Source organism: Halichoeres trimaculatus, unplaced genomic scaffold (assembly GCF_033239565.1).
Source record: "Halichoeres trimaculatus isolate MK-OKI-2021-1 unplaced genomic scaffold, fHalTri1.1 fHalTri1_scaffold_8, whole genome shotgun sequence".
Taxonomy (NCBI): domain Eukaryota; kingdom Metazoa; phylum Chordata; class Actinopteri; order Labriformes; family Labridae; genus Halichoeres; species Halichoeres trimaculatus.
Genome location: NW_027437186.1, coordinates 25,091,899 through 25,116,232, shown reverse-complemented (window position 1 = coordinate 25,116,232; position 24,334 = coordinate 25,091,899). Strand labels below are relative to the sequence as shown.

Sequence of the window (24,334 nt, the reverse complement as noted above, 5' to 3'; positions counted from 1 at the left end):
CCATCATGAACAAATAACTCATCTCTAAACCTTATTTTCATCCATTGCAGACACGGAAGTGGTTGGCCGTCACAAACACCGCCGCCGCCGAGCCATTGGCGTCTAAACAACAAACTACTGGATCATAACAGATTTCTTTTTTACTCACTTTTGTTTCAGGTGTTCAGCTGTAGCTTTATAAGAAGTCAATATGCTCCTTATTGTTGTCATGTGTAGAAAAGTCAGATGATTTTAGAGAATAAAAGCGCGTTAAAATGCATCAGTCTCTTTTAGAAACAAAAGCTTTCAGGCAGTAAAGGTTTGGATTCCGCTGCTGGTCAGTGTTTTTATAACACAGACTTTATGTTTTTCGAACATGTGGGTGTAAAATGTTTACTTTTCTTAGTAACATGCTTGCATTAAAACTTTTTTTTCTTCCCAGGGGAAGCTTTGTTTTAGAGAATATATATTTCAAGCAATAAGAAGCTGATCCTCTATTTGCACTTTGCATCATTTCCCACTGCTTGTGTAACTTTGTCTGGTGTACTGTTCATTTTTTGTATTCATTGTTTCTTGAGGAATATTCTGTATTGAGGATTATATAAGTGTATATGTCATGTCAAAGTAATCATTCAGATGTTTCATAAAAGGGCTACAACATTCACAATAATTAAGCCAACCTCCAGCCTTTGAGACCCAGTTTCACAGTTTTCCATGAATCCCACACATAACAATATAATTTAAGTTTTAAATGCATAAAGAAGTTTATTGTCTTCCATATTAGAAGCTTACTTTCAGAATGAGGGTCATTTGTGCCGTAGGGTGGGTTAGGAAGAGGATTACAGTAACAGATATGATTTACTTGAAAGGTTTGTGGGCAGGAGCTGGCAATAAAGCTCACATGGTTGAAAGACAGGGACTCAGATAGTCACTAACAAATGACTGATTGGATTGTATATTTTTGTACAAGAGCGCACTGAAACTGATATATTTTCTTTATACCTTTATAAGTGTTGAAAAGATTAAATTATAAAATGTTCCCAGGTTTTGTTTTACACAAGTCATCTTAACGACATATGATCAATTTATTTGAAAGACACACAAATAAATCTATTTTTGGACTTGTGAGTCTTGATATTTGTGTGACTCAATTGATCTCTAAAATGACTTCACTCATGGCAACTTCATGTCAAATAAACAGTCAATATTTTATTTACAACAACAGCAAATGTCCATTTATAAAGACACTTTAAATACATTTGATCTGACATCAAAAATGCGTATACTAAGAAGATTCATTGTGTTGGAACTTAAAGACTCATCCAAAATGCTGTAACTTAACAAAATAAAAAAATATTTGAAATCTACGGGGCGTGTGGTGTAATTCACAAGACGCAGTCTCTGATGACCCCCAATAAAATTCCAGCATTCATGACAGAAACGCTCATCAATGTTAAAGTCAGCATATAGAAATTATAACATGCATTGGTGATATGCAGTGGCAAAAACAAGACAGTCAGAAATGTTAAAGTCTCTGTTTGTGAGCCATCAATCGCTCTTTCATACAGCACTGGTCTCACAGAACAAAACGGGGATTACAGCATTAATAAATCTCATACATGTTCAGAAAATTAGATGTGGTCATAAGAGTAAAACAACTAAAAGTAAACAAAAATTAATCATTGAAATGACTCAGTTTGGAGTTTGAGCTAGCCTGTGTGAGACAAAATGATCTTACCATCAAAAAAACACCTTGACAGTAAACTACTGCATATTTTATCACTTAGCTCATGTGGCAACACAGTGCAAATCAACAGCTTTACATTCTTTTAGCACTTCACAACAAAGCATTTGATTGTGAGACTCCTGCTCAAGCTAACCTTGAGATGGTAGAGTGATTTAATTAATTTGTTAAGTAGACCGTTTTTTTTCCCTCATTCACAGCAAAACGTGTTTGGTGGAAAAACACCGAAATGAAATGATGTAAGGTTTGTTCATCACTTCAGACTGTTAAATCTTCATGGTATCACATTAGACTTATCCAGGTGCAAATATGTAAAATTTTACTCAGCAAGGTACATTCCTTTTCTTGAAACTCTTTTGAACCCAAAACAGCATTTTTTTTTTAGGTTAGGAATAAGAAAATTCATGTTTTTCTCATCAGCACATCTCTCCTGAACGACCAACACAAGATCTTCAACGTCCAGCTAATGTGTAACAACTAAAATAATCTCTCAACATCTTGTGATTTTGATAACCAGATATTTAAGTGCATGACATTCAGGGGGAGCTCTGTATTTACTGCAAGCTTGAGATAACAAAGGAAAGGGCCAATATGAAGAAAAACAAGGAGCATATGAGGCACTGAAATCATTCATACTGTAGCTGGCTGTGCTAACATGAATCTGTTCAGCATGATTAACCTTTGCTACCGACTGCAGACTCAACATTTGAACATGCTTGCAAAAGTGCATATTATCCGTCCGACTTCCTGACAAGCTGAGAATAATCGTCTGAGTGAGGAAACAGTGTGTAGGCACGTCATGCTCACGAACGGTGGAGTCAAAGTAGTGAATGTATTTTCATCTTTATTAGTAACGGTTGAAGGAATGATGCCGCTCCACCAGGAACAGTCGGTCCGAGTTGAATACAGCCTGCTCCTGCAGACGTGAGGCTATAACCCAGAGTTGTGCAGGTTGGGGATCGGGTAAAACTTGGAGACTCGACTCTGGGTGGTGGGGTTAAGGCATTCGGACTCACCACTCATCTTGAAAAAGACCTCCTGCTCCTGGAGCTTCCGTGTGAACTCTTCCTCTAGTGCCTGCAGAGGGCAGCAGACACAAACAGCTGATACTGAGCAGGCATTCATTCTTCTGCAATAAGACTGTGAAGTGAGGAGATGTATTAATTTCATGTCAGAGAGTGGATGGATGTTAATTCTACCTTTTTCCTTGGTCTCAGCTTCTCTCTCCACTCCTTTATCTCCTGGCTGTGCTCCTCATCCAGCTCCTTCAGCTTCTGCGTCTCATGTTCAATAAGAAGGTGGCACTTCTCGTTCTGTGAAGAAATGGGTTTAGCATAATTACTGACAGTATGAGCACTCTTACTTAACTGCACCAGAATAAAATGTTACATTCTGCCTTGATCCATTTCTACTGACTTTTACTTGTTTTTATCATGATCTTACTCTGTTTCTTTTTTTATAGTTGTGGTTCACTGAAAATAAAAAGGGTTAAGCCCGACTTCCTGCTTTAAGATATTGTGAGATACATCAACTCCACTTTCAGGGAGAATACGGAAAATGAACAGAAGGCGTAAACTTGACCATTAGGTGATCTGTACCCCTAGATAATTTAAAAACTAGTTGAAAAATCACACAACATTGATAGTGACTGAACTCCATCTATATCATGTATTTCACTGAATGAACTTAATACCTTATCATAAATGTTGACCAGATGATCCTAATTTTTATAACTGTGCTACTGGACATATTAAATAAGGGTCTGTGTGTACGTTGTGAGCCCACCTGTAGCTGCTGCAGCTCCCTGATGTTTGAGTCACACTGCAGCTGAAGATCCCTCATCTGGTTCTCGTGTTTCTGGTGTTGATGAAGTCGTTCATTTTTCTGCCTTTTCTCTTCTTGGACGGCAAACTGTAAAAACACACAAAAGAATGCAAAACCATCAAAAAAACACAACTTTTTCAAAGAACAGAGGGAGCCTACTTATGGAGTGGCTGATTTCAAACATGAACAATGAAGGCTGTCTCTGAAACGCAACCAAATGTGAGATGATTAAAAAGTGTTTTTGATGAACAACTTCATGACTTAATTGTAAATAATGTCTGCAGCATGCTCACTTTGAAACTGTGCTTAGTACAACTAGTGAATGTCTTTGAAGGGTTTTCTGTTTTGTTTTTTGTTTTTAAATTTCAGTCATTTCTCCATCCTACTAATCAAAATCAAGAAAGGGCAGGACTTCTGGTATCAGCAACTTTGGCAGAAGTCAAACAAACCTGACCCATTTTTATGAGAGTATAAATTCCAGGTCTAGAGTTAATGCTAATGCCAAAACATGACTCCTTCCCATTGTTTTCTTTTGCAAAACATAGTTAAAAGCTAAACAGTGCAACTTAAAAACAGCTAACAGTCACTATAAAGGGAAGTGGAAGTGCAACAAGCCACCTTTCATAACCTAACAGAAATAAATACCACTGAGAACTGTTTTGAAATTGAGGTCACGAGCGCTGATCACACATAAAACATGCTGCTAGTAGACACAGGAGTTAATGGACTAATGGCTTGAATTAAATCTACTGGCTGAATAGGAAACATTCGAGTCAGCGGCACTCTGAAGAGCACAGCCTGCAGTGAGAAGAATGACATTTAGCAGATTTCTTTTGCAGAGAAAAAGTAAGTATGTTTAACATTTCTCTGAGGTATAATAGAAACATGGCAGAGCTAGTACAGCTCATGAAATAGAGACTGGAAAGTTTCTGGTCTGAGGTTGAAACCAGCTAAGATCATAAAGACTTGTTTGTATTAGGTGTGACTTCATGCCAGAGTGACATAGTGTTGCTAAATAAAGACCTTGAATGTGAAATTACTTCTGCTTAAATTTTTCAAACAGTGACTTTGAAACAGTCGCAGCAGGAGTCTATAACATCTGTACCTGCTTTATCTTCTCCCTCTCCATCTCTGGGGTGACAGATGCAGTCGCAGTGATGCGAAGGCTCTTTTTGAACATGGCCATTCGGGTCTTGGCCTCGCTGCGCTGGATCTTGGGCAGACGGACCCTCTCTTGAGTCTGTTTGTTTTTCATTTCCTCAATCAGCCGCTGGTTGTAACGCTGCATCTGCTCCATCTCCTGTTAAAAACACAGACACACACACATTTATGGGTCTAGTGGCGTTATTTCAAGAGCACATTCCTCTGAGTAGACTTTCACAGCACTTACTTTCTCATGTCTCTTCAGCAGCTGGTGTCTCTGCAGAAAGTACTGGTCTTTCAGCTGCTGCTTCAGCTGCTGGTGCTTCTCCTGCAGGTGGCGCTCCTCCAGCTCCCACATGGCTGCCTCTCGAGCTACGTGTACAATACACACCAGTAAATAATGGAGTAACATCACTTTTAAGTGTGAGGTGGCAAACATGTTCATGCATGTCAAGAAGTGACGATTAAGGTAATGGAAACAAAGCACGCCAGACAAGCTAGAACACGGCTGTCTTCTCAGTTGTCTGCGTGTCACACTCTGACACACATTTCTATCATAAGTGAAAGAAGGGATTATTGTATGAACTCATCAGTTGTAAAAGTGAACTATTGGGAGGGAATACATTGAATACAGTACTAGGGCTGAATGATTTGGGAAAATAATCTAATTGCGATTTTTTTTACCAATATTGCAATTGCAATTTCGTATGAGACTTTTGGGGGGATGTTTATCTTCTACGTTATTCATTTAACGCAAGCAATAAACTGTTTCATAGTATGACCAACACAATAAAGGATACTGAATTCTTTCCTGTAGGCCAGGCCGACATGTTATGATGAAATTAGATGAATTGATGCATGAATTGACACAAATAATGTATAGTTATTTAATTATTATAGTCACGGCAGAATATTGACTGATTGATTTATCTTCAAGCCCTGTAGACAATTAATAATATTGTCATTAATTTCCTTAAATAAAATCAGAGAAAGGAGCAAAGCACTGAACAACAGGCCCGGAAGGAACAATAATCTGAAAAATAAATATGAATCCTCTCTTCTATGAATCTCACACAAAATAAATAGCAGAAATGTAAATAAGACCAAATCTCTGGCTCAACCATTAAGATATGCCAACATGTGGAGTACACTTTTTTTAATAAAATCAAAAAAGAAACTGTGTGAACATACATATCAAATGTATAAAATCTTCCTGATCTCTCATCAGTAACAAAACACAAATTAAAGTGCAGAAATGTAAATAAAAACAAAGTTTTATCTTAACCACTGAAATATGTAAATGTGTGGACTGCACTTTTTAAATGCACTTTAAACCCTTATTTTAAATTGCAGCCTTTGCAATTTGAAAATTTAATTCTATTACATTGGGATGTCGGTTTAAATTTGATTTATTGTTCAGCCCAATACATCACTGTATCATAACAGTTGAAACACAATTTTTGAAATGCTGGAGCTAAATATTGATATATTAGTTTAAAAACTAAGGCCCTATTCCCAGGTAATTTTGACCCACTGTATCACTACTTTAAGTTAAAGTACTAATTATATAAGTGATGGGGAGTTAGATCAGCGCAAAACAAGAAGCACAACACCAAAAGAAGACTGTAGGATGTCAGATAGCTGTGCATTCCCACCCTTTCAAATCAAGCAAACTCAACAGCTTCAAAGCAGCAAAAGCTTAATTCTACGTTTTCTTTCAATGACTTATTTACTTTTACAGCTTATTGTTTATTTCCACATTCAAATGTAAATTCACTTCGTGAAATTTAAAAGGGTGACAGAAATTGCTGCTACAAAGATGTCAAGTAAATTCGAGTTTTTGACAGCTTCATTTTGAAAATGAAAAAAAGAAAAAGATAATTCAAAGTGACATTCCCCATGAATGGCTGCATGTCATTAAGCAAACTTCAAGTCTCTTAATTCTGATTTAAATACCACATTTAAGTAAACGGAAACAAACAGGAAAAGCTTTGATGTTGTTAAGCTGTTCGTTAAGATGTAGCTAAAATAGACCATGTATTTATAGTATCTCTAACATCTTATGACCACAGGTGCTTTCACATGACACGTCACATTCACCTTTACAACCACATTCACAGACTGAACGTAGAGGCTGCTACATTAGCACCCATCAGTGTTGACCATATTTAAAAAGTAAACAACAGGACCAGGGATTGAACCCCCATCTTTCTGACTCCACCACTGAGCCACAGCCATGCCTCACCTCTCATGAGCTGCTGCTTGTGGTTGAGGCAGTCCCTCTCTATTGTGGCGATCTCCAGTTTATGCTGCTGGATGATTTTCTTCAGAGCTCCGTCCAGTTCCTGCTGCTGCTTCTGTAGAAACTCCTGCTCCTGAGGAGCCAGAGAGAAGAGGAGCAGTGAGCAGAGAGGAAACTGTGAAGGTACAGACAGAGGGACAGCAGAGAGCAGAGAGAGACGGCACAACAACAGTGACAAAAAAACAAAAAGTCGAATCTATCTGCTTAGAATGTAGTCACATAGTCCAATGAAGCACTTCAAGCTCAGTACAACACAGAATTACTAAGATGTCACATCATCAGCTGCAGTCAGAGGGAGAGACACTCAGAGGTCATGGATGGCAACGATCCACAATGGAGATGAAGAAAGAGAGAAGGAAAAGTTAGCAGTTCGGTAAAGATTCAGCTCTACTTGAGACAACATCAGCAATCACATTGTCCTGAGCTGGCTGACCAGCATAATGCATAACCTATCAAATAATGAGCCACATTATGATCTGTTTATACTACTTCTGTATTTACACATCATCTGAAAATATATAAAAATATATTCCTTCAGTTTTTAAAAGCTGGCGTTCTGCTAATTATAGGTTATTTTGTCTTTAATTTGACCAATACTCCGCATATTTGAAGTTTAATTGTAGCTTAATCACTGTTATGGTGTTATCTTGCAAATCAAGTTGGTGATGTGTGATAACCAATTATGTACATTATGAGTGACTTTTAAATCCATGCCGAGAGGCCGTCGTACTATATTTGGAGCTCGGGCTGACAGAGACAAACATGGATCCAGACAAGCGATGAAAACACCTTCTGAGAAATCGTGTTTACTCCCAGACTCAGTATACTAGCCCCAGTGTGTAAATCATAATATAAAAAATACATGGATAAAATGAGGGACATCTGTGGTTTGATGAAGGGAAAAACTGAGCCGAAGAGGAAAAGAGAACCACTGCACAAACACAGTGATGAAAACACTCAAAAAATAAAAACAAAAATGAAAATAAAAACAAAGCCCATGCTTACATGTGTGTGAAAACCTGAACCATCACAAGCTAGCCTGTCGCTTTACATCGCTCACATCTAAGTATGGGCCAGAGATGGAGAGAAACAGGGCGGGGGAAGGAGGGAGGGGGGGACTTACATCCTGCATCTGAGCGTTGAAGAGTGCACATGAGGACAACTGAAAAGACTGTATCATAACCTGGGCCACTGCCTGCGGAGGAGAGCACACAGCGCACTTGCCCTGATCAGGGACAAACAGCACACACAAGGCTGAGGATTTCTCTCTCACACACACACAAACACACACACCATCACACACTCTGATTCTTCCTAAGTTCAGTGAGAGATGGCCTTTTTCCACTTTGGGAATCATGTGTGAGTTTCAAGCGGCACAGCACGGCTCAGGATAAATGTTAGGAGGAAATCAGTTAATAAGTTATTAAAAACTTCTTCTCATGCTTAAGAGTGGCTCATAACTCCAGCACTAAAGCTAAATCTGTCTCGCATCAGAGCAGGTTTGTTACTTTTCATGCTACAGGCTCATGTAGTGTTAATAATCTAAGAGTTACCTTTACAGAAAAGAAGGACTCTATCCACAGGTCTCATGTCTAATTCATAAAAGATGCACAGGAAACAGAGTTGGGAAAAGATTTCAGAGTTGGTTGGACTGTGCAAACAAAATATGTGTCTGTAATCACATCTCTCCTACCCTATACCACAGTAAATGTTTTCAACTACAACTACTACAATTTCACAACTGGCTACCCTGAAACAAAGTACGTTGGTACCCTGAAAACTGCCAAAAGTGAGCTCTAGATTCAGCTCCACACTCGATCACTAAATCTGACTGGTTAGCACAGTGTGACACTGTTGTGTGTTATTTCTGTTTTCTTTATCGAAATAGTGCCAAACTGTGCAGTGTTATTGGATATCAGGTAGTAACGCATTATAGCATGATAGTATTAAGGCGGCTTCTGAGGAGGGCTGCACTATAGTTTCGACTTTCATACACAGACTATGCTGGTATTATACAGTCTATGGTTAGACCTTTTAAACAACATGTGACTGATATTTTAAGCATATTAATAAACCATTTAAACTCCTGGTAACCTTGGGACCAGCTAACAAGAGGCGTCATATACGCCCCCTGTAGGCAGCTTTCACTGTGGTAGAATAAAGTTGTCTCCACACGTCGTATTATTTTTACAACGCTAAATCAAATCTAACTTTCTGATGGTAAAAAGTGAAATGGCGCAATTACAGACAGATTTTTTTGAGCACACCTATACCTTAGAAAAGACTGACTTTACAGAGGAAGAAGGAGGAAAATTAAAAAGAAATGAGAGATTATATCTTACTCTTTCACAGAGTAAGAGACAGCAGGTGAAGGGTTACCTCTGCGGTCTTAAGGAGCGATAGGTCCTCCTTTATGCGTTTCAAGAGCTCTTTTCTCATGTTTCTGGGTGATTGTCCAACCTCCTGTTTGGCCTACAGTATGTGCAGAGACTGGTTCACACTCAAATATTCTGAGAATCTATCAAAGCTGGCCAACAGTGTAGAAAACATGCATGGCCCATCTTGAGAGGAGAGACTCTGCGTCCATACACCAACTGATCTGAAGTCAGCATGCATACCAGTTACTCCCATCACAGTATGAGCTCTAACCAGTCAGTCCTTGGATTAGTACTTTATGAGATCACAATTTTAACAGCACAAGTCAGAGCAGAGTCATGATTTTTTCAAAGGACAGATTTGACAGAGACATGACAGAAGATGTTAGTTTAAAATCAGCGCCTACTGGGTTACTCTGCATTTAATTAAGTCCCACAGCCACTGAGATGATAATTACTTCTGTAGCGATTAACAAAATCAGTAACTGAGCTGGGATCATCTGGAGACCACTAAGTGTTTCAAATTTCTGCCAAGTTTGCTTTACATCTTGTAGGTTTATTCATTAAATGTCTCTTTTTCCAAGAACTGAGCCAGACTATTCTTTAGAAATAATCCTAAATTACACTTCACCTTTAAAAAGTATACATTTCCTATGAAAGAACAGAGACCTATTTTCTGTTTAGAGTGTAGGACAACTTTATAACTTTAACAATGTTCTAACTTCAAGGCACGCCTGTGTAGTTTCAAAGGCGGCTTTCATGTTCAGGTAAAACAATTTTCTATTCTTCTTGGCATAGGGGAGATTCCCCACAAACCCACTGTTTCCTGTTCCATTTACACAAGTTTGCATATTAGTACTCATTCTCATTTATTTATAGTGTAACACTTTAGCAACTGTGTACTGTCATTTGTAGAGCAACCTGAGCAGCTTTTCTTTTTTGGAAACACTAAAGGTCCTTTGACACAAACGTGTCTAAGATGATTCTACCTCAGTTACTGTTGATTGATGCTTCCATTATTGTTTCCCAAAACGAACCCAACACCTCATGGAAAAATCTTCCAAAGTTGGCCATCCCATGACCAAAGCCACCTCACACACTCATTCAAGAAACATGGTTAGTTTAACACACAATGACAGAACATTTATGAAATAATTCAAAATGGTAAATAACAAATATCATAAAAACGACAGCTTATGGTTACACCTTTAAACTGTTGAAAAAAACATTGCTTTAGGCTAACCAGCACAATAATATTTTACTCTAAAAGGCCCAGAAAGCAAATTATGAGCAGCAGCACCACCATAATGCAAAATGAACAATAACTAGCACTGCCATAAAAAGCAAAACACAGCTGAGAGCACAACAAAACACATCCAGAAAAGCACTTAAGGCTATAAAGCAGAAAGAGACTAATAAAGAACCAGTATATTTATAGAAAGCCCAGCACACCAACATGATTAGGTATTATATTTATCCTGAGACTGAACCTTTATTAAGGAGTTCTCTTAAGATAACAAATAGACTCAGCAGCAAAGTGTTGCTAAGGAGGCATTCAGAGGCCTCAGGGCAGATGAATAATAGATATTACAACACAGAGCTAGCAGCATCTAGAGAGATATAGCACAGTGTGCGTCTGTGGCTAGCATTCACGCACTTCTAGCACCCCGCAGAGCAGCAAGAATCACCACTCCCATGGGATTAATACATTACAGCCAAGCTGTTAAACACATGCATCGTTAAACAGCTCCTAATGATCACACAACCCCAAACCAGGAGTTACCTAGCCCCACAAAGGCACTTCCATGCAGAGACGGTCATGCACGGCCATACCTCTTTCTTCCGGTTCTTCAGCATGTTCTGAAACTTAGAGAGCTCCTTGTCTTGATCCGCTTTGATGCGTTTGGCCTCATCTCGGAGCCGACTGGTGTGATCCTGCTCCAGTCGCTCAATGGTCTGCTTCTGCTTCTTCTCGAGGTTCTCCACTTCCTGGTCATACTGACGCTTCTTAGCCTGCACAAATGAAAAGATGGGTACATCAGCTTTAGAAGATCTGGAGATAGATCTTTGTATTCAACATAATTCAGGGAGAGAAAAACATTTGTGTTTTTAACCAGCAGCGATAAAGACTCTTAATAAGGTGATAGAGATCATGTCTCATGTTTCATGAAAGCCTCTATGTCAGATTAAGATCACTGAGTTAAAACATCTTAGTTTCCTAGGAGTGGGCCAAATAAAAACACATCACACCACTGTGGTGAGAACAGACTGACTCACAGTTGTTTCCTGTTCAAAGCGCCGGTAGATTTGCTCTCTCTGCTGCTGCAGTTTGTTGCTCAGCTGTTGCTGGGCTCGCTGCTCCTCTTTCTGCAGGAGGCGCAGCTCTCTCAACTCCTGCCGCCTAAGGAAACCACAGATACCAACAAGCAGTCAGGTGTTGCCACATTTACTTAATTCAAATTTGACACTTTTTGATAAAAATTCTCAGTTTATGAATCAAAAATACTTCTTTTTCCAACAGTGTTGTATGAAACCTTATGTTAAATTGATCATTTATTTGTGCTACTTTATTCCTGCTTTGATCCCTCATCATTGAAGCACCATACTTTAAATAAACACCTTAACTCAGTGCAAGTACTGACAAAGGGTGATGAACCCTTAAAAAAAATAATCCAGCAGCACTTGTCCAAACATTTCGAGCTGCATGCTTTGTGTCTTTAAAAGGCAACATAAGATATGACAGTAACATACTGCAGCATGCATCACGTGAGAAAACCCATCTGGCATTTGCAAAAAGCTGTGGGAGTCGAGGAGTGAATGAGAACTATTTCAGGCCGACATGTTAAATAGGTCGTGTAACATATTTGGACAGTATAGGGGTCAGATTGGACGGAGGCGTACCTCAGGAACCTCATCTCTTCACTCTTGGTGTCATTATCCGTCACAATCTTTGATGTCGTCACGCTGACCTCGACACCATCCACCATAAACTTGCGAGTTTTTTTCAGTGTTTTCTTCTGCCGCTTTGCCTCCTACAAAGAAAGAAAGGATGTTTTTGAGGGTTTTAAGAGCGACTGTGAAAAATAAGTCTGATACTTTACAGCTGAGGTTGTTTGTGTGGCATTGATTAAATCACCTGCATAGACACTGAGCCTTCTTTGCTCTTGGACAAGAAGCTAGAGATGGACAGATTGAGGTCAAGGCTGTTGCTATCAGCAGCAGAGCTACTTCCCGAGTCAGAGTCTTTCTCCAAATCTGATTTGATCACAGCTGGGCTGCCGGGCTCCATCTTGCATTCTGAATCCGTTTCACTCTCCTGGACAGAGACGGCGTCTTGAGAAGTAGTCTCATCCGCAGGAATGGCTTTCTCCTCATCCTCCTTTATGGGGACGTCCTCACATGAGACCACTTTTTCTTGATCCTCTGAGGTTTCTTTGGCTTCATCACTGACTCCATTTATAGATTCGATTGGTGCATGTTCTTCTGATACCTTCTGATTATCTGGTTCAGGCTGCACTTCCTCCTCAGGAGCCTCTTCCTCAGGTTTCTCTTCCGGCTGACTCTCTGAGGCCTCCTTCTCTGATACAACCTCAGCAGGAGTCTCATCCACACTCAACTTATCTGTTTCTCCATTTATGTTTGAGTCCATCACATTTGTTTCAATATTCTCTGTGTCTGTATTTACATCTGTGCCGTTAACTGAGTCCTCTATTCTATCCTCTGCCTCTTTTTGTTGAGACACCTCCACCTCTGGTTCTTTGCTTTCTTCTTCTGCTTTCTCCACCTCTCCTGGTGTGGACTCCGCTTCCTCTTGTTTGATATCAGGTTGCTCTTGTGATTCTTTGACATCTTCTGCCCCTTCTTCAGCTTCTTTTTCTTTCTCCTCTGCTTCTTCCTTCCCCTCCTCTTCCTTTTCCATGTCCTCTATGATTTTGACAGGTGCCTCCTCTGTTTTCTCCTGTGGTACCTCTTCCTGTTCTTCCTCTGCTTTTTGAACATCTTGGACAGGTTCTTGTATAATTTCTCCATTTTCTTCAGGCTTAGCAGGAATCTCCCCAGCTTCGACATCCTCTGGTTTAGGCTCTGAAGGAGCTGGAGCGATCAAGTCTTTTGTAGGCTCTGCTGGCCCAGAAACCAGATGATTATTGGCATTGGACACCTCAGCGGGTTTCTCCTCCTCGGCCTCGTCCACCCCTCTTGTTATCAGTCCTTCATCAGAGAGCTTATTAGTGGTTTGGTCTTCAACAGGTACCGTCTCCATCTTTTCTGTGACAGATTCCAGTGTGGATGGAGTTGGTGGGACTTTGTCATCCTCTGAGCTGGCTACGCTAACGTCTGATGGTGCTCGCTTGTGCCCAGGAGCCGCCTAAGGCAAGCATACACACATCAATGAGCGACACAAAAAGTAACAGCACCAAAACTTGCACATTTGTTAGAATCATGCAATATTTTTTTTGACAGTTGATTACATTACATACATACACCAAAAAAACAGAAACTACATACATGAGGTGTATCAGGCTCATCCTCCTCCTCTTCCTCTTTGCTATCCTCGAGCTCTTCTGTGACTTCAGCCTTGGCCTCTGCAATGAGCTCTCTGAGGGGTTTGCAATCCGTTACACTGCTGACAAAAGGATGCTGTGTAGACAAAATATAGAAATTGTTTGGATGGGTACTGATACACTACTACTGATATATAAAGGCAAAAACTGTCACGATAGGGTGTGACACTGTTGTGTTGTCTGCCATCTTGTAAACATTTTGCTATGACTTCCACCATCCCTCATGTTCTGCCTCCTAAAGATCCCCCAAACCACCCACAACACAATCTAACAGGGAGAATCCCCCACTGGGAAGGACATGTGTAACAAGGCAACTCTAGAAAATGCCAGACACAGGCTGTCCAGCAGTTTTCTAGAAGTTACTGGGAGGGAATGTGCAAGAACGAACTTCAAAACAGAAAAAGGAATCATTTAAAACAATAGACTGAGTGAAACAGATATCTGTTTTAACATAACCGCAGGCAGTGAATTTAGGCAGGACAGCTCACCTGTATGAGTTGTGCTGAGCTCCACCTGTTGTCCACGTTCTTATCAAGCGCTTTCCGAAGGAAATCTTTGAATTCCGGTGACCTTTAAAGAAAACAAATCAAAACCATCTTTCTGTTAGTAGAAAAAAATGTCCCTGTGTCTGACATCCCACAGGCAGCATGTCCTTATCTAAACATTCCAGCACCCCTTCTCTTGTCACCACCAGAGCAACATCTCACCAGCGAGAGGGATGCATGAGTGTGGGAGGCTCGGACTTGGCTATTTTCAGCAACACCCTCATGGGGTTCATCTCGTGGTTGGGCGGCTCAATCTGTGCCAGCTCTATCAGGGTTACCCCGAGGGACCAGATGTCGGCCTTGTAGTCGTATGGACGGTCTTTGGATGTTTCGCACATCACCACCTCTGGGGCCATCCTGCAGAATGAGAAATTGGTAGGTTTGTAATGAGCTTTAAGCTCTAGATGTTTTTTGATCTCCTTAATTCCTTCATGCAATTTCTCTTTATTTAAAAAGAAAAACATAAAAAAAATATGTGCTGCATTTACACAGAAATTTAAAATTAAAAAGCTTTTCAGACTTGACATCTTGCGTGCATTTATTTTATAATTGAGCCTTTTTTTGTTATACTATTTTTTACGCTAGTTTTCAAACCACTGCATAGAACAGCCATCTCCCCAATTATGGGACACGCTAAGACAATCATCGGATGGAAAGGGGTGAATGCCCTCTCGTAAGCAGGCAGCATGACTCACCAATACGGAGTGCCAATGAAAGAGTCTCTTCTCTGTAACGTTTTGGTATTTTTAGCAGACACCCCAAAGTCAGCTGAAAGAGAAAATGAGTTATTGAACTTTTCATCAGCGAATGAAACTTCTCCACACAATGAGATCCTGTGTTACACACTGACTCAACCAGGACAGAATCTATAGACACATCACACAACAAAGCTGTCAGAAAATTATTCTATGAATTAAACTGCTTCAAATATAAACCCCTTAAAGTGAAAAGAAAAGCCCAGTCTTCTGCTTTTCAAGTCAGATACTTATCTAAAGAAATGTAGGTAGAAAAGGTAGTAAAAGCAAAAATAATGTCTAAATGGCTTATCCAGAGGGAAAAAAAATCTGCTTGTGTCGTTTATTTTTTTTTTATCCATTGGCAGCATTTAATTTTACAATACAAGCAATTCAGGTGTCATTTTTTTCTTTAAATAAGACATTTTCCTGGACTTGTCCAGTGACTGTGGCTCGTATTAATTCTAACTAGAACAGCACTCAGAGAGCACAGACCCCCACCAAGCATATTGTGATTGTCACACAACACTTCAGTCCTACTTTAATGTTATACTTCCTTTCAGCAGACTGTCTGCTACAATTTGGTGCGAGATGCAGGTTTGTTCGATAAATTGTTACCTAGCAGTGTTGAAAATTATGATGACCCAGTATATATTTCATATTCCAGGTCCTAGTATCCAGAATATTGGCAGAATCTGGATCGTACTTTTACATCTGTCAGAAATAATGGTGACACTGTCTTGTATTGTTTTGCAAAGCAATCCGACCATTTATGGCGGAGTTATGTACACATATGGTGAAAACAGCCCTATCTCACAATGATAAAGAATCCTTTAAAAAATCCTGGATCCAGAAGGTGATCCAGATCACCTCCAAAATTTAACTTCTTCCTTATCCCATTTTAAACATTTCCTGGAAATTTCATCAAGATCTGTATGTTACTTTTAGAGTTATGTTGTTCACAGACAATCAGACAAACCCTCCCAAAACCATAACCTCCTTGGCAGAGGTATTAAAACAGTTTCGCTAATAAAACATGAACACACACATATATTTCAGTTTTCGCAGTGTAAGCAGCAGTCCTGTTACCTGTGCTACTTTCAGCCCGCTCCTTTTCTTGCTTCACTTACAGTTTGTACACATTCAAGGAAAAAGGAGATCTATCATTAAGTCTCTGGTGGCTGCCTGATAATTACTGTTTGCCAGGCTCTGTCATGACCCTCTGCCTACAGAATGTGAATCATCAGCGAGCCAGCAGATACGGATGCTACAGCAGCAAAACAGTCGCTTCTACTTTGCTGGAAAATTACATAACCAATACAACATAACAGCCACTCCAGTGAACAAGTGCTGTATGAAAATATATAGTTCCTTAGTTCACACTTTTAACATTAAGGCAGATGAGTGGGGGTGTTTCTTCACATGTGAACACTATGCTGTGTATAGTATCCCTGTTCTGTATCCCTGAAGTCACATAGCTCAGCTGGCTGCCAAAGCACTGATGGCCAAGGGATCGAGAATTGCCTTTGCTAATGAGCTTTTTAGGCCTATTAGCACCAGCCCTGCAGCAGGGTTTAGCGTGGCCACTGAGGACAGCCATCTGAGAGAGAATCAGGATAGATCAGTTGAAGTTGTGTGCAGTATTTAAGAAGAAATGCATGGGTAAGTTATTGTGATAGTAAATGTAGCAGCAGAAAGAAGAAAGTTTATATTTTTACCAAGTTTCACTTCTCCATCCAAAGAGAGAAGAATGTTTCCCGCTTTCAAATCTCTGTGGATGACCTTGTTCTCATGGAGGTAACACAAGGCCTCCAGGGTCTGCCTACACACCACACGGATCTGGGGCTCTGTCAGGGGTCTCTCCAGTTCTGTGGATTAACAAACCTTGTTAGAAGTCATTTTGTTTCAGTTCTTTAACACACACACTTGTCTTTTTGAATATAATTACACCAACTATGAGAGCCTGTCGGTATCCAATAGCAACTGGGAGACAAAACTACCCTGAAACCGGCCAGCATGTATGACTAGACAAATATGGGGAGGAAAAAAATGTTCCAGTTGAGTCAGACCACAGAGCCTACAGCATCAACATTCAGCAGCACAGGGAATAAATTGGTTTCCCTTTTGTAAGTGTAATTCCCAAAAGAGAAAAAGTGTAAAGGAGTTTCTGTACGCTTCAAAACAAGGGAGAGAAACTGCAAAAAAGTGGACACACCACTCCTTGAAATCTGAGCTTTAATAATTGCACAGTTGGAGTGGCCTCTTTAACTGGCAAGAGGGAAAAAAATCCCACAGAGGAGGCTTCAGGATGGAATAAAAAGAGCTGGCACTGGAGGATGGAGCAAAGAAAAAGCTCCAGGAAAAAGGGACTTACCCAGCATGATGGCATCCACTGCACCGCCTGCACAGAACTCGATCAGAATCTGCAGCAGGGACACATATTACAAATAAATAATAATGAAAATCACACATTTAACTCCTAAAACACCACATTTCTTTTGCTGTGAGGTAGATCTTGAGTTATTCATGGCAACATGACCTTTATAGGAAAGACCTCACAACCCTTACTCTATATTATTGATTACACAGTGGAGACATTCCAAGAAGGCTATTGATCTGACATGGGACAACCACACTGAGAATATCCTTTCTTAGCACTGCAGTTCATATTTTTCCTGGATCTTTGAAAGCAAGAAGACAGGGCAAGAAATTCTGCAGAGTAGGCTGTGACAGTTGGCCAAATTTGAAAATTTCCCAACACTTTAGGGTGTAAATGCAATGTGTGTAAGTCCATGCATGACTCACACCCAGGATATTTCATCATACATTCTGACAAAAAATTACTTCCTCATTTAAGTGATAGTTACAGAGTATTTAGGTGGGCCTTCAGCTCATACTTTTCAGAGAAAGACCTTGTGTACTGCACAGACAGTCATTTCTTATCATGAACATTTAAATAAGTTATACACCTTAAAGCTACAGTGCAATTTTTATTCGAGATGACATAATGTTTCTAACAAGGTTAAACTGAGCTAATATAAGAGGACTATGGATTCAGTGGTTCAGGGAACTCATCATACTTTTCTCTGTGGAGCTGCAGTGCATTAGACAAACACACCAATGCAACATTAATCCTGTTATTGAAATGGTTGACCGATCAGATCCTGACCTCAGCCTCAATAGCTGTTGTAATGCACCTGATCACACTTCATTCATGCTGTCTGAGAGTTGGCAGCTGGTGGTATCAGATGATGAAAAAAAAAATAAAATCAATCAAAGCTGCAACTGAGCACCACCCTCTATTCACACAAAGAGGAGAAGCTAAGCAGTAGTTCCTGTTCGACATCATAACTCACTGTGCTGTGGGAATCTACATACTGAGGATCTCTGCAGGGTGTAAAGTACACAGATTAAAGTGCTGGTTGTACTCTCTGGTCCACTTGAAATCCTCAATTTCTTAAAGCAACATGCTTTTATTTTTTCTTGGAACACCATTATTACACTTAAACCAAACAATCAACACATGCAAAGCAGACAAAGTTATACATTCATCACGCTGCTTTGATGTGGGGGGGCGGGGGCTGTATGTAGCTCTGAATAATTTACGAGCACTTTCTCCAGCCACCAAAACCACTCCATTATCATCCCATAGATGTGGCCGGTCCACAAGGGACAGTCACATGACACCACCTGCCTAGACCTAATTGCTGTGGGGCCTCTTAGTGCGCACAGAATGGGATCTACTGACCGTGTATGAAGAGATTAATAAGAGACTCATTTTCTGCTTTTAAAAGAGCTCTTAAAGAAAACAGGCATGGAAGATTTAAAAAAAAGTTAAGAAGATTTTATTATTGCTGCTAATTATCCTCTACTTGGGATTCTTTGTAGATGATGACCTGTGACTTGTGGGCAGACAGGCAATCCTGCTCTTGAACATGCAGCCGGAGCTTTGAACTAGGCTTCAGGCCTTGTGACACAGAGATTCCAAAAGAGTAACCAAATGTTGCTCCTTTTCCACTATAAGTGATGGGAAAAAACCCTTCTTTCATCCCTTAATCATATGATATAAGAATCCTTTGGAAAACAGCATAACAAAGTGAAGCTTGTAATGAATTTGTCTGTCTCTTTGCGTGACTAGTTCACTGCCTCTGTGTCTCCTTGGCTCCAAATCAACAGCAACAAACGAGAGAAACTTACCCATAGTTTGCCTTCATAATAAAAAGCATCGAGCAGTTTGACGATGTGATGGTGGTTGCAGGAGGCCAGGATGTCAATCTCCACCATGTAGTCTTCCAACTCATCCTCCGTCTTTGTGTCAATAACCTTGGCAGCAGCGAGCGTCCCATTCTGCTTGTTCTGAGCCTGAAAGCAACATTGACGTCAACAGAAACTGGTTACATTCTCACAGTACAAAAATTACCAATAAAGACACAAAGAGAACAATGTTTCAATTGAGTATGCAGCTCAATACATTTTCTTATATCGCTGCTGGCTGAACAACAGAACAATTAGCTTTCCATGCAGCAAGTGTTGGGGAAGTACATCAAAATTTATGATCTCAGCTAAAACAAAAGACATTTTTTACTGAGAGCGATAAACACTTGGGTACCTTATGGCTTATGTAGACAATACCATTTCCCACACATGCGATTATAGGTTGTTAAATATGAACAAAGGAAAAGTCTTCTGGGTAAAAGGGACACAAGTCCTGCATAGGTCAAAATGTTACAACTGTAGTATCTAGGGGTGTAACGGTACAAGTTTACATTAGCCGCTGCACATGGCTCTTTAATATTCACGTGAGTACTCGTCTATGATTGGCTGAGCAGGGAAGGCGTTTTAATATTCATGAGGAAAGTGGTCTGTGATTTGTGCTTTGAGACCATGTGCATATCATGTGGACGTGACGTCTCACCATGAGCCAATCAGAAGATGAATATCAAAGAGCTTCCGTAGCCACAGGAGCTTGTGTCTGAATTGTGCATCATGGCTGCTGCTAACGACCAACCGGAGATTGAAAAGCCTCGCCCCTCTCTGTATAATGGCAAGTTTTTGGTTTAATAAACATGCTAAACAAGCAAATGGTTTTGCATCGTTCCATACTGTACCGAAAATGTACTGAACCGTGACCCTAAAACCAAGGTACGTACCGAACCGTGATTTTTGTGTACTGTTGCACCCCTAGTAGTATCCTGTCTCTATGTTTTTCTGTATTTAATTGCTGTTTTGAGTCTGACAAAACAAAATGTACACTTGTATACCCATGCTTTATCTATGATAATGGAGGTTTTTTTCAGTTAATATACTGCAGCCAGTAACCAGACAGGGTTCATAAACATTTTTTGGGCTTTTCTCAACCTTTATTTAATAAGTAAGCTTGACACAGATGGGAGCTTCAGGGAGAGAGGGGGGAATGTCATGCACTAAACCATGGACAGGGGGTCATTTCTACTACCAGAGCACCGAGGACTACTGTTTCTATACAGGGGGCGCATGCTCTATCACCTGAGCCAAACTGGTGCATTACAGTTGTAAACACTTCAGGCATCCAGTGTAATAAACAGCCTGTGGTCCTATCACTTCCTGCTAAAAAATGTACAAACTTGCCAGTTGCCACTTTTTACCCAGACCTCATGATCTTTCCTTTCATTTTCTTGATACCTAAACTCTCCTAAATGGGCCTCGGTGAAATTAATCTTAGAGATGTCACCAAACAAGTACATGACATATAAGTTTATGCTTGAGGTGCTTGTTATAGTACACATAGTTGCTACCGGCTGTAAATAAGAAATGTGTAGCCGCCCTGTTGTCAGTAATTGGATTAGAGACCAGAGTTTGGTGTTTTGGCCACCTGTCTCTTGATTTGTAGTCAGGCATGAGCATGTTGGAATTGAAGGGTTCTTACAAATTGCTAAGTCTCTATCCTGACTGACAGATCAATGCAGCGTACTTGTCAATCAAAGGGAGCCACACCCTGACGCTTGTCAATCTTACTCTCAAATGGTACACAGCTGACTACATGAACAACACGACGTAATGGGGAAGATACTGAGGACTTATTGTTGCGAGTTTAACTCACATGGGCTTAAATTGTGTTATCTGGTTTCCTGCAGTCTGTCTTACTTTGAAACCAGCAGAGTCTTCTGCTGACCCTTCTACATTTGGCGTTGCTTTACAAACCAACATAACATAAGTTCTGCTCAGTCTTACTGTATACAACCTCAACAAATGCCCAAATGCCTCCACTCCAAAAGAGGCTGCTGTTCTGCAGAGTGTAATAAAAAAATGACCAAACATTTGGCCAACAAGAAGCCAAAAATCTATTTTGAGACTGGCTGTGGATTTAGTGTTTATGGATACAGACACAATCTCAGGGAGTTAAGGAAAAAGAGCAGGGAGGGAGTGTTAGGAGAAAAAACTGCTGTAGAGTGTGTCACACCCTATATTTACACAGAACTGACCTGACACACTGCCTCTGTTTTTCACTTTGTACTGACTCCTGTCTACAATTCACTAATACATACAGTACACAACCTAATGGAGAGAGTGCACTGATTATTCGACAGCTGTTGAGTTGTTCAAGTGTTCTGTGGCCTTTAGTCATTATGTACAAAATTTTCAGCACTACCTTGTTTCAAGAGATTAAATGAGAGCTGTAAATATCATCTTTAAAAAGTTCATCACCATATCATTAATCAAATCGTATCATTGATCCTTTAAAAGAGGTAAATAACTTTTAAATGGAACAGGGTTATAACACTAACACACGTAGCTCTTTTTTTTGTCTGAAATTATTTTTAATGCCAATGTGCACTGACAGGGTGTGCAAACAGATTTATGAGTACAGTCTGTATTGTGTCCAAACAAAGCGACACACCTCTACTCTAATAAAACTACACAACCAGTCTGTTGATGTTTATGTGAATGCAGGACACATTAACTGCTGGTTCACACTTCGGTGGCAAGCTTTTCTCACCCCACCCAAATGAGGCAGCCACCTTCAAACGCCTGTGAAATAACTGATAAAATTTGTTCTGTCTTGACAGTAATGTGACCTGAAAGAGGCAGGCCTATCCTCTTTGTTTTTTTTTTTAAACCTAAGTCTAGGAACCCATGAAAGTCTTCTGGCTTTCATCACAGTTGGTTAAACCAGCTAATAAGACCTAGAAAGTGGCAAATTTAGATTTGCAGGCCATTAGCTGCATTATTATTTGATCACTAGAGTTCCAGGACAGGAAACACAAGTCAATGAGGAAAGGAGGGAGAAACCGGAATGAAGAGTCTTGGGGCTTCACAACTTTCAGCTGGACTTAACAACCTACATTTCTTCATTAAAAAATAGTCTTTTCTGATTGCCATTATGCAGGTTAATGGTCAAACTTATGAAAATAGGTTGTAAGTAATGAATGATAACAGCACTCTATTAACCTTCGCTAAAAATATAAATGCTACTGGTGCATGACCAAAGCTTGGTAGTCACACAAAGATAACCCAGAGAGAGGCTGATCAAGAAGTATAGATTACAGCTTAAGGACAAAAAAATCAAATACTTCAAGACACAAAGCAATCTCACAGAGCAAACAGCAGCTTTAGAAACACTCACAAAAAGAGGAAACACCCCCTTCCTGACACTCTGAATTTCCCTGTTACAGTCATTTTCAGTAGATTTGCATTCATCTGTTTTTGTGCTGCAAGTCATGTATTCTCTTTAAGTTTCGTAAACTGTGGCAAAAAGTCACATTAAAGCAACTTATTGTTAGCCACTATGCTAAAACATTACAGACTTTTGACTTTTTGCCCTCTGATCTCTTTAAGCAACTTTACACTCCATCAACTTATGCATGTGGGAGGCCATGTTTACTCTGAGACCTACATCTGTATCTCAATAGCATAGCAAAGTAAAATTCCTTAATGCTATAAAAATCACAGTTTGATGGGTGGCACAATTGGTCCCGATCATCAACATCATATTTTAAAAAATGCTACTAAGTCCAAAGCAGATTTCCTTTCCTGTATTTCTCACCATGATATCACTTCATTACTCCTAAACTGGCCCTGATAACATGATCTTTCAATTTATCTCCAAAGCTATCATCACAGAATCACTATATCGCGATATCATCGTTACTGGTAATGCATTACTTAAAATATTATCAGCTACTCCTGATCCCAAATAGCCCAAATAGTCCTTCCTAAAATCCACAAATTGGGGTATTGCTTTTGGCAGAGCTTGCACATGAGTTCCAGTTTTGACTAAACACAGCCCTGAGTCACATTTTCTTCACAAATCTTCTTCAGGAAGATATTAATGAGCCTTATAGTGAAATAGAGAATGCATGTTATACAAAAAATGCTTAAACGAGGGCCCGGAAGATGTGGCCTGCATGAGGACTGAGCTGTCACTGCTGTCACTTCACACCTTGTGTCCTGCAAACACAATGAAAGCAAATGTCTTCAAAGAAATAGGTTAGAAATCCCAAGGGTAGCTGTAATAATACATTACCTTAAACACTTTGCCAAACGCTCCATCTCCCAGTTCTCCAATGATGTCCCAGATTTCCTCTGGGTTAACGTCTCTGTGTACATGCTCATACTGCTTCTTCTTCTTGTCAGGGCCCAGTTTGAATATCTTCCGAAAATTGAAGAAAGACATCTTTCCAGATGAGAACTACAGTATTCGCGGTGTTGATGCGGGCTCCTCGGTTATTTCCGCCAAGAAAATATAGCGGATCCTCCTGACGCAGGGGCTGGAATAGCTATCGAAAGAACAGCATGCAAGCGACAATTGAGGGCAGACAGGCTGCTGTTGTAGCCATTCAGCTATGATAATGTCAATTATAACTTCCCTCGACGGCGGTTATTCATAGTCACATCATAGCTAGCAGAGATCACAGGACGCTCCTCCGACAGACGACAGACCGAGAAGAGTTCGCTTTTCCGCCCAGGCTAGTGTTTCAGTTTAAAAACAATGGGAGATATAGACCGCCGATAATTTCAAAACAGATACGACAATTTCATCCTTAATTGTAAGCGCATTAAAATGGAGAATGAAAAAGATCCCATGCTTCGGTTGGATGACCACACAGACAGAAGTTAGCGGACCAGCGTCAAGACGCCTGGCCTCAC

The 24,334-nt window shown here is 40.1% G+C and overlaps 2 protein-coding genes across 3 annotated transcripts in view; one reads left to right on the top strand and one right to left on the bottom strand.

Annotated features, from left to right (window-relative positions):
• LOC141794873 (uncharacterized) overlaps window positions 1–1,208 on the top strand; it is a 25,435-nt gene extending 24,227 nt beyond the window's left edge. The window contains exon 56 of the mRNA XM_074675454.1: window positions 51–1,208. Within this exon, the coding sequence (XP_074531555.1) occupies window positions 51–106 (56 nt within the window). The 3' untranslated portion in view covers window positions 107–1,208. The remainder of the gene's footprint in view (window positions 1–50) is intronic.
• On the bottom strand, window positions 1,169–24,334 carry slka (STE20-like kinase a). 2 transcript variants are annotated; one of them, XM_074675449.1, is made up of 19 exons: window positions 23,712–24,334; window positions 19,406–19,570; window positions 17,583–17,631; window positions 16,927–17,076; window positions 15,170–15,242; window positions 14,637–14,831; window positions 14,418–14,499; window positions 13,874–14,005; window positions 12,504–13,733; window positions 12,269–12,399; window positions 11,645–11,768; window positions 11,201–11,380; window positions 8,116–8,187; window positions 6,936–7,065; window positions 4,938–5,062; window positions 4,653–4,847; window positions 3,509–3,634; window positions 2,923–3,036; window positions 1,169–2,800 (listed from the first exon to the last, which is right to left on the bottom strand). In XM_074675449.1, the coding sequence occupies exons 1-19, from the start codon at window positions 23,859–23,861 to the stop codon at window positions 2,654–2,656; spliced, it is 3,570 nt and encodes a 1,189-aa protein (XP_074531550.1). In that variant the 5' UTR covers window positions 23,862–24,334; the 3' UTR covers window positions 1,169–2,653. The 2 variants fall into 2 exon arrangements, with proteins under 2 accessions (XP_074531550.1, XP_074531551.1); XM_074675450.1 differs by lacking the exon at window positions 8,116–8,187 and having other exon boundaries at window positions 23,712–24,333.